We start from the raw sequence: 10144 nt of genomic DNA on the forward strand, positions 1-10144 counted from the left end.
TCCTAGTTCCTTCATTGCTATGCTCGTCTCGGTCTTCTTCGAATTTCTGGGTTGCAGTCTCCCTTTGGTGACTGAATCAAGGCATGCAAAATCATTCACAGTGTCTATTGCTTCATTGTTGACATAATTCTTTTGTGGTCATGATTTTGGCTCTCTTAATGCTCAGCTGCAGTCCTGCTCTTGCACTTTCTTCCTTCACTTTCATCAGGAGTCATTGCAATTCATTGCTGCTCCCTCCCAGCATAACTTACTGCTATGTCTTCTGCCAATTTTCACCCCTTTCTCTGAGTCTAATCCAGCTTTCCTTATGGTATGTTCTGCATACAGATGGAAGAGATAGGGAGAGAAAATACAGACTTGTCTGATGCCTTTCTATAGGAAACCATTCTGTTTCTCCATATTCCGTCCGAACAGTAGCTTCTTGTCCACGATACAGGTGAGGCATCAGAAATGCACGTTCTTTCAGAACCATCCATTGTTATTACGATTACATTTCTACACTGGCCAAAGCTGAAGCTCTCTTGGTGATCCACACAGTCAAAGGCTTTATGTAGACTGATCGTCTCAAGCTCTCTGGTGCACTTCAATAGCCAACATATATTTGCGATATGATCTCAAGTGCCTCTTCTGTTTTGGAATCCAGCTTGAACATCAGGCATTTCTGGCTCCATACTGCAACACTTCAAACATCTCTTTGCTTGCAGAGGAAATTAGTGCAATGGTCCTATGTTTACTGCACTCTTTTGAATCACTTTTATTGGTAATTGGAATGTATACTGATTTTTTTATGGGCCAACTGTGTCCAGTTTTCTGACCAGTTCAACAAAAATGTAATATTTATGAACGAGATGTGCAAGACAGGAACACTTAACTGAAAAAAAAATCTATCTTCCCTGGTCCACTTGGAAATATCTAGCCTGTATGTTGTTCTTTCTCACTATGCACTGATATAGGAAGAAGCTCTCTAAGTTTCTTTTTTGTCAACATTTTGGCATGGCTTCTTGCCCTACATTAATTTATTCACTGCATCCTGTAAGTTGATTCTCCAACATAAGCTATAGATTAAATGTCTGACAATCTGAAATCATATTCCAAGCATTTCTATCATTTGCCCCCTTTATGAATTCTTTGATGAGAAGTGAGGTTTGTCTTCTGACTGAAGCTCTTTCCACAGTCCAAGCATTTAAAGGGTTTTTCCCCTGTGTGAATTCTTTGATGTCTAGTCAGCTCTGATCTCTGAATGAAGCTCTTTCCACACTCTAAACATTTGTATGGTCTTTCCCCTGTGTGAATTTTTGTATGCTTACTGAGGTCCCCATTCTGACTGAAGCTCTTTCCACATTCCAAACATTTGAATGGCCTTTCCCCTGTGTGAATCCTTTGATGATAAGTGAGATTAGTTGTGTGATAGAAACCTTTTCCACATTCCAAGCATTTAAATGGTTTCTCACCTGTATGAATTCTTTGATGGTACATAAAACTCTGCCTGAAGTGGAAGCTCTTTCCACATTCCAAACATTTATATGGCTTTTCTCCTGTGTGAATTCTTTCATGAGAAGTAAGATCTTTCTTTTGCCCAAAGCTCTTTCCACACTCCAAGCATGTGTGTGGCTTCTCCCCTGTGTGAACTCTTTGATGAGATGCAAGATTCATCTTCCGACTGAAGCTCTTGCCACATTCCAGGCATTTATATGGTTTCTCCCCTGTGTGAATGACTTGATGAGAAGTGAGATTTATCTTGTGACTGAAACTCCTTCCACACTCCAGGCAATTATATGGCTTCTCCCCTGTATGGAATCTTTGGTGAGAAGTGAGATTTGCCTTCTGACTGAAGCTCTTTCCACATTCCAAGCAAGTGTATGGTTTCTCTCCTGTGTGTATTCTTTGATGTTTAGTGAGGTCGATACGCTGACTGAAGCTCTTCCTACATTCCAGGCACTTATAGCATTTCTCTCCAGTGTGCATTTTTTCACGAGAGATTAGAGTTTTCATAGTAATATCATCTACCTGACACCTATTGTTTTTCTTTCTTTTATCTACTTTTTGCTGAATTTCAATATCATGGCATTCACTGCCTTGAGAAGCAAAGGGTGCATTCCCCTTCTGACTGGCTTCAATTTTCCTTCTTTGCTGTTCACTCTTTTGACATCTGCCTCTCTTCGGTGACATCTCACATGGTTCTCTCTCATTGTCTGCTTCACACCTGTTTCCATCTGGAAAAAGAGACAAGAAATTGGTAAAACTCCGAGTCAGAAATAGATCTTCAACAGAGCTTTGGATATCCTCGGGTAGTGATTGCAATAAAGGAGGTTCCTGAATATACTTAGCTGGGTATTTGAGAACCTCTGTTGACTGGCATTAACTACCAGCTAATGTGCTGCCGGGCTGGTTGCGTTCCCGTTGCTCCCTCCCAGCTCCTGTCAGCCTTGCAGTTCGAAAGCATGCAAATGCAGGTAGATAAAAAGGTACCACTTTGGTGGGCAGGTAACAATGCTCCATGCATCTTGGTGTTCAGTCATGCCGGCCACATGACCACAGAGACCGTCTGCGGACAAACGCTGGCTCCCTCGGCTAGGAAGCGGAGATGAGCACCACCCCCTAGAGTCAGACATGACTGGACTCTAATGTCAAGGGGAAACCTTTACCTTTACCTTAATGTGCTGCAAGCCACTGGACTGGGTCCATGGGGACCTGGGGCCAGCTCCCCGTTCTGACAGTCACTGCCAGGAGAGCCATACTGGTGGCTCTGGTTGCCCACCCCCAAGAGAGGAGCAACCCTTTCCCTCTTCTCCAAGGTTGCTTTTCCAACCCTGGAGAAGCAGCCCAGCTGGCTCCTTCTGCGCTGGCTGAGGGGGGTGGTGGGAGGGGACTCTGAGCAGCTGCCCAGGGCCAAGGCTGGAGTCCTGTCCCCAGTCTGGGAGTCCGGAGCGTCCCGTGGAAGAAAGAAACAGCTGTGCCCGTGCTCTGAAAGGTAACAGCGCTGCTGGCCACCTCTCTGGGGAGCTGAGGCAAGGCTGTGCAGCATGAGCTGGCAGGGCTGGTCCCACCTTTAGGCAGCGTGAAGCGAGCACTTCAGGCGGCAGACGCGGGGAGGCAGCAGTGAGAGGTTGCAGGAGAGAACTCTGCATGCCCCAGGTCAGCCTTCCGCCTTCGGGTGTAGCAGAGGGTGCTCAGGAGCGGTTCGGTTCGGCTGCCAGGCCAGTTGGCTTTTGTATGGGGATTGGAAGGCGATGCCCGTTCCCTCCTTAGCTTCAGGCAGCAAAACATCTTTCTTACTTACTTATTATTTAGAGAACTTCTATGCTGCCCCATTTGCCGAAGGCTTGGGGCAGCTCACAATCATAAATAAATAATATAAAACAATATAATTTAACAATATAATTTAAGTCGCCCTGGCCAAAGAATAAAATAAAGGAAGGAGATGTTTCTTCAGGTATCCTGGTCCCAAGCTGTTTAGGTCTTTATAGGTCAAACCAGCACCTTGAACTGACTTCAACTGAAAGCCGGTGGAGCTGGTAGAGGACCGGCGTCATGTGAGAACAACGGCAGGTCCCCGTCAGCAGCCTGGCCACTCTATTTTGTACCAGCTGAAGTACCCTGAGCGTTTTCAAGGGCAGCCCCACGTAGAGCGTGTTGCAGTAATTACGATCCGATAGGGTTAATGTATCTTATTTAGGCTCAGCTTGGGAGCACAATACCCTAAAAAGTAGCCTCAAATGCCTAATGCAGATTAAAAATGCATCATCTTCATCATCACATCTGTAAACAAATGTTAACATCAACCAGGGAAAGAGGCATATTTACCTCTTACATTTTCCTCTTTTTTATCTCTTACTTTTTCCTGTTTGCTCCATTCCTTTTTCTTTTTGTGTCTTATCTACCGTATTTTTCCGTGTATAGGACAAGACCTTTTCTTTAAAATATTTACCTAAAAATGGAGGGGCGTCTTATACACAGGGGGCCGAGAGGAGAACTGCGGGTGCGCTCGGGGTGGGGGGGGGAGACTGGCGCGATCACAGGTGCGCCAGGGGGAGAGGTGGGCACAGGGGCGTGATCGGGGAAGGTGGGCACGACGGGGGGGGGAGGTGGGTGCAGTGCGATTGGGGGAGCAGGCGCGATCAGGAGAGACTGGTGCGGGTGCGTGCATGCGGGGAGGTGGCAGCAACTTGCTTGCTCAGAGATCATTAAAACTGGGGCGCATCCTATACATGGGGGTGTCTTATAGTCTGAAAAATACGGTATTTAGTCTCTACGCTTCACAGCTGCAACTGTCTTGTATAGCGATTATATCTTTAAGCCACTTCTAGCTGAGGAACGGGATCAAAAGTACCTTAAATAAAGAAAAAAACGATTACCAGGATAGGACACGATCCCACAGTCCTCTTCCATCATTTGCCTGCGTGGGGCGCCCTGGTCAAGAGCCGGCAGGGCCGATCTTTCAGTGAAACACACCGCAAGCGCCTGAGAGATCCGTGGGCCCTGGGCCAAAAAGAGGAAGTGTCTGGCTCAAGGATGACATAGAGACTGCACACCTGGCTAGGGAGAGGCGGTTGGCCCGGGAGGAACCATTTGTGCAGGGTGCTTTCCTAGTGGAGGACCAAGCTGCTGGTCACGGTGACTTTCTGCCGCCCCAACCAACAGCCAGAGGCTGGGCCTCTCTGACCACCAGCGGCTGGTGAAGAACAGCAAGAAACCCCCGGCCCTTCTGTCCTGCTTGCGCATTTCCCAGGAGGCATCTGGTCGGCCACAGGCTGGGGCAGATGGGCCTCTGCTCTGATGCAATAGGGCCTCCTTAGCACTTTGGTTTTGTAGAATCAAGCAGGTCATTTTTTCAGACCCTGAGTGGCAGGTGGGGACCAGGGCTGCTCCCTCCCCGCCTTCCAGCGATCCAGCCTCCTACCCGCTCAGGTTCCGCTCCTTCTGGAAGAAGAGATGTCTGAGGACTTATTGCTGGCATCCTTCCTGTACCTGAGGGACACAGAAATGGTGGGAAGCTGGCAGAATGTTGTAAAAGATGCAAGTCAAAGTACACTGGGGCGTTTGGAGATGTCCACTCTTCCTTCGCATTTTAGATGGGTGAAGGAAAAAAACTGGTTTTACCTGAGGCAGGCAAAAGTTATCGGGTTTGGACAACACGATAATCCACACTGGGTACACTGGGTTCTCATTGAACCAAGGACTGTTGTTGAAACATGGGTTATTGTATCGTCTGAACCCCGTTGAGCGAATAGGGTGAATGACTCGCAGGGCACCGTTCAGCCACAAATTATGGGTTCTCTTCTTGGCTTAACACAGCTGGATTCAGATGACGAGAACCCACAGTTCAACAAGGGCCCACAGTCAGCTCTTGAGCACGGGGCACTGTGTCGTCGGAACCCAGTCGTTGTTTCCTTTTGGCACAGTGACTCCTGCACGAAGGGTGAAGGGAAAAGGGGGAAATTGTGTATTTTATTTTGACTGGGGCCAGAGGAATGATGCACACTTTGAATGTTCAGATGGCGTCTGCCAACCGATAAACAACCCTTTTATTGCTGTTACCAGCGCCGTGCAGCGTGTCTGTAAGGTCTCCTTTTTTCTTATACCAGAGTGTGGATTCAGATATCATTGGTTAACTTGTGGACATTCTCCCGGCAACGTCTGATCCATTATTAAAGTCTGGTGGTGGTAAGGAATTCAACCTCACCATGAGACGGTTGGTTGGAGGGGTCTGGCTGGACAGAATCATAGACTAGTAGAGTTGGAAGGACCAGAAGGCCATCAGGTCCTACCTCCTGCTATTGCAGGACACAAAGTTACACCATCCCGTTTAGATGCCTCTCCAAACACTTTCTGAAGGTCTCCAGTGAGGGAGAGCCCACACCTTCCCCAGGTAATTGGCCCCATTGTTGATTCCTTCCGGTGTCTAGTCTGCATCTGCTTTCTTTTAACTTGAGTCTGTTATTCCATGCCCTGCACTCTGGAATGAAGAAGAGATCTTGGCCTTCCTCTTTGGGACAGCCTTTGAGGTACCTGTAGAGTGCTATCATCCCTCCCCTCAGTCTTCTCTTCTTGAGGCTGAACATGCCCAGTTCGGTAAACAAGATGTACAGAAAGAGAGTATCTAAAGAGATGTACAGCACGGGGAAGGCCAGCAAAGCTGAAAAGAAACACGCCGGCGTTAAGCAGCCCAAAATCCATGAGCAGCATCCAGAACTGGGAGAAGAGCTGGAAAGAGGCCGAAAGGCAGGCCTGAGGCCGAAACCATTGGCTGCAAGAGGTGAAGAAGGTCTGTGGGTGATGCCTGACGGGGCCTTCAGGAAGCCAGTGCGACCGTTGGGCGCAGTGAACCTGAGGCCGCAACCAGACCAAACCGAGGCCTGCAGAAACCTGAAGAAGGCCTTGCAGCTGCCAGGCGTGGGGGACTCCTGGCCGAAGGGAGCCCTTAGCGCAGGGGTCCTCAAACTTTTTGAATAGGGGGCCAGTTGAAAGGCTGCGGTGACCATCGTGGGCTGGTGAGGTGGGGGTGCCTGGGGGCACGGGCTGGTGAGGTGCCGTCGGGTGTGTGTGAGGCAGCATCGGGCACGCGCGGTGGTGGCTTGCTCACTCGCTCGCTCAGAGATCTCCCAGGAAGTCCAAAAACACCTCCGAGCAAGTGAGCCACCACCTCCCTGCCCCCGCTGCGAGGCAGTGGCGAGTGCGCGTGTACAGGGGGCAGGTGGTGGCTTGCTCACTCAGAGACCATCTTCCCACCCGCGCAGCAAGCACACACGCGGGCAGCAAATGGTGGCGCGGTCCGGCTGGAAGGCCATGGTGGGCCGGATCCGTCGCGCGGGCCATAGTTTGAGGACCCACGCCTTAGGGCAAGTGGAGATTTAACTGGGCTGGAGCTTGGTGGGGAAACTGACTTGCAGACAAGCAGGGAACTCAAACATGGCCAGCTTCTTAAGGCAACAAAAACCCCTTTGTTGTTTTGGAACTAAAGGAAAGAGTGGGGTATGGTAACCAGTAGTGATGTTAAATTTTCTCTATATCTAAGTAAGCATATTCTGCTAAAGTTTTTTTAAACATAAACTTAATATGAACTTTGGTTCTGTTTTGCCCTTTCTCAATCCTCACCTACTACAGGGTTAAAGCTAAGCAGGAGTTCATGTTTTATGGTGATCATAAATTGATATGAAATAATGAACAGGTGGAGTGAGCCTCCACATAATTATAAATACTAGTCCTCATTAAGGCGATGGTCTAGGGATGTGATAATCTGAGACCTCTTCTTATGCTAGATTGGGTGCCACAGGCAGTGGGACACCCTAAAGAGGAAAAGATCCCCACAGGAGGGTTATACATATTCTATATTTCTGTTGGATGAAAACACACCTCTCCCCATTTGGTCTCTTGGACATAAATAAAAAAATGTACTAAGTTTCCAAGTGTTTAAAAGAGAACACAACTTTGAATGGTGTGGCAGGCTTGGAGACAAGCCCCTTCCTCACAAAGGACTCTGGAAAACAGCCCAGAGATCCCTGGCATCATACGGGGTGGGAGAACAGACTGAAAGTCGCCCACCTCTCATGCATCCTCACCCTCCACGGAGACACGTCTGCCGCCCTCCTGCTTGACACCCCTCAGCAGGGGACTCTGCCTGCGGTCCGAGCGAGGCTTCTCTGCCCTGCGAGAATCAGGGGCCACTTCTGCCAGCGGACTCATTGCCTGAAAGAGCAATGAGGATTCAGAACAGGGAATGGGGAAAGGGAAGCATATATGGGCCACAGATGCGACAACCAAAAACGGGGTGAACTGGGGTTTGGGATTCACGGGACGTGCTGCCTTGCAGGATCTGCAGAGGAGGTCGGGGGTCTCTCCCACATGTCCACGTGCTTCTTTCTGGGAGTGGCCAGGACAAAAGGCCCTCACCTGCTGCTCCTCCTGCTCCTTGTCCTCAGCCTGGCTCAGGAGGAAGCCCTCCGCCAGGGCCACTGCCTGGGAACTGGTCTCGGCCCTGTACTCTCGCACCCAGCTCGCCACCTCCGCTGGCAGGACGGCCAGGAACTGCTCCAGGACCACCAACTCGAGGATCTGCTCCTTGCTGTGCCTCTCCGGCTGCAGCCACTGGTGGCAGAGCTCCCAGAGCTGACGCCAAGCCTCTCGGGGCCCTCCTGACCCTCCGTAGCAGAACCGCCTGAAGCACTGGCGGTGGACCTCTGTGTCGAGCGCTTCCTCCCTCTCTTCCTTCACCTTCCCACTGGGATCTGATGTGATGCACGTTTCCTGGGCTGCTCCCTGGAGATCCATTGCATACTCTTCTTTAGGTAGCTGACAAGCGGCTGCAACGGCCTCGTCAGGCAGCAGGGAAGTCTTAAGACCTCTGCACAGACCCATTCCTGGAAGCTGTGAGTTTCCCACCACACAGGAAGAGGACTCCATTGCCTTGAGGAAGGCTCGCAACTGGGCCTCCCAGAGCAGCTGCTGCTCCTCAGGCCCAATGGACCCTGCCTGCTCAGCTGTTCTGGTATCTCTTCTTGGCTCACTGGATCCCAGTCCGGGGTTGGGTGTTGCTGGGTCTTTTCTCTCCTTCTTGATTCTGGGCTTCATCTCCTCTAGCACTGCCTGGAACTGGGGACGAGGGGCCGCGAACCCTTCTTCCTTCTCTTCCGCCATCTCTTCTGCAGGTGGATGATTCTAATTCAGTCCAGCACCACCATTTTCCCCAGCAGCAAATACGTTAGAAGCATCTGGCCACTAAATTGAGGCCTGTTGTTATGCTGGTTTTACAGAGCAGGTCCAGAAAGAAAGGCGGCCTTTCCAAAGTGATGTTTGTGTGAAATGTGTAGAGTCCCCAAGATGTTCTCCTACTTGATGGAAGAAAGCAAAATAGGCACAAATGACAGTGAGTGAAGCTTGTGTGGCAAGTTTGGCTTTGGAGGGCAGAAAACCTCACCCTTTTTTTTTCCATTCTGCAACCTCTCACTTTTCTCTCTGCAAGAATCCCGCTATTTTACGTGCAAAAATGGGCTAGGAAAGTGAATGAGGGTCTGGAGCAAATCCCTTAGAAGGGCAGTCTGGGACTGTTTCTAAAACCGGGGAGAACCGGGAGGCAAGACAGAGGAGCACAACATGATGAATGGTGTGGAGACCGTGGAGAGGGAGACACCTTTCTCCCCCTGGCACCACGCTGGGGCCCAGAGGAGCCATCCCATGAAGCGGTCTGGCAGGGAACCGGTCCAAGAAGGGCGGCTTCGCACGGTGAACTGTGGAATTCGCCCCCGGAGGATAGACCGGCGGCCACTAGCTTGGGCGGCCTTAAAGGGGGTTGCATAATGCGAGCAGAAAGAAGGCTGTCCGTGGCTACTAGTCCTCATGGCCATAGGCTGCCTCCAAGACCCGAGGCAGGATGCCCATGCACAGCCGCTGCTGGGGAACATGGGTACTGGGCTGCTGTTCACCATGCCCAGCTTGTGGGCTGCCCCTCCCTCGTCCTCGTCCTCGTTTCCCGCCCTCCCTTCACTCACCGCGCCGCCTCGTTGCCCCGGGAAATGCCGGAGGGATTTCCCCTCTGCGGGGGGCGGGGCCAGGCGGCTCGCCCTCTCTCCCCTCTCGCTCCCGCTCGCTCTATGGCGATGACGCCTCTTCCTTTCTCCCCCTCTAGGAACGAGACCGCGACTGTTCCCTTAACCCTTAGAGGGCCGAGTCTCAGCGGGCAGCCTCGCTGGTTTAACCCCTCTTCAAATGGGTTCTGCTGGCGCATTGTACCTCGTCCCTTCGGAGTCCTTGGTTTGTTTCTGCTCTACGTATTGCCTGAGAGCCAGTGTGGGGTAGTGGCTGCGGCCCAAATGCTCCGGGCTGTCGTACCGGCTTGGCCTTGAGGCTCTGCGAGCTCCTTCTCATCCTATCCTCCTCACAGGGTGGTTGTTCTGAGGACAAAACAGAAATCGTCGGCTACGGAGCAGTATAAAATGTAAGCAATAAATATATGCATTAATTAAATAGAGAGGAGGCTGTAAGCTGTCCTGGGCTCCTTGCAAGAGGAGGAAAGGTGGAATATAAATGTAATGTAATAATAATATCGATAATAAATTGGTGCTGGTGGCCTCGAGCAACACTTGCTGGAAATAAATGCTCAGCAGAAATGCTTCAATAAGTAACAGAACAATCCTGATGCACAAAATCA

General features: G+C 50.5%; 1 protein-coding gene across 1 annotated transcript in view; it reads right to left on the minus strand.

The window, feature by feature from the left end:
- LOC123019660 overlaps positions 1 to 9798 on the minus strand; it is a 48987-nt gene extending 39189 nt beyond the window's left edge. Inside the window, exons 1-6 of the mRNA XM_044422705.1 lie at positions 9727 to 9798; positions 7891 to 8825; positions 7560 to 7686; positions 4901 to 4968; positions 4356 to 4479; positions 1107 to 2213 (exon numbers count right to left, since the gene is read on the minus strand). Coding sequence (XP_044278640.1) covers positions 1107 to 2213; positions 4356 to 4479; positions 4901 to 4968; positions 7560 to 7686; positions 7891 to 8634 — 2170 coding nt within the window. The 5' untranslated portion in view covers positions 8635 to 8825; positions 9727 to 9798. The remainder of the gene's footprint in view (positions 1 to 1106; positions 2214 to 4355; positions 4480 to 4900; positions 4969 to 7559; positions 7687 to 7890; positions 8826 to 9726) is intronic.
- Positions 9799 to 10144: the final 346 nt, after the last annotated feature.

This window comes from Varanus komodoensis, unplaced genomic scaffold (assembly GCF_004798865.1).
Source record: "Varanus komodoensis strain SLA01 unplaced genomic scaffold, ASM479886v1 scaffold133, whole genome shotgun sequence".
NCBI lineage: Eukaryota > Metazoa > Chordata > Lepidosauria > Squamata > Varanidae > Varanus > Varanus komodoensis.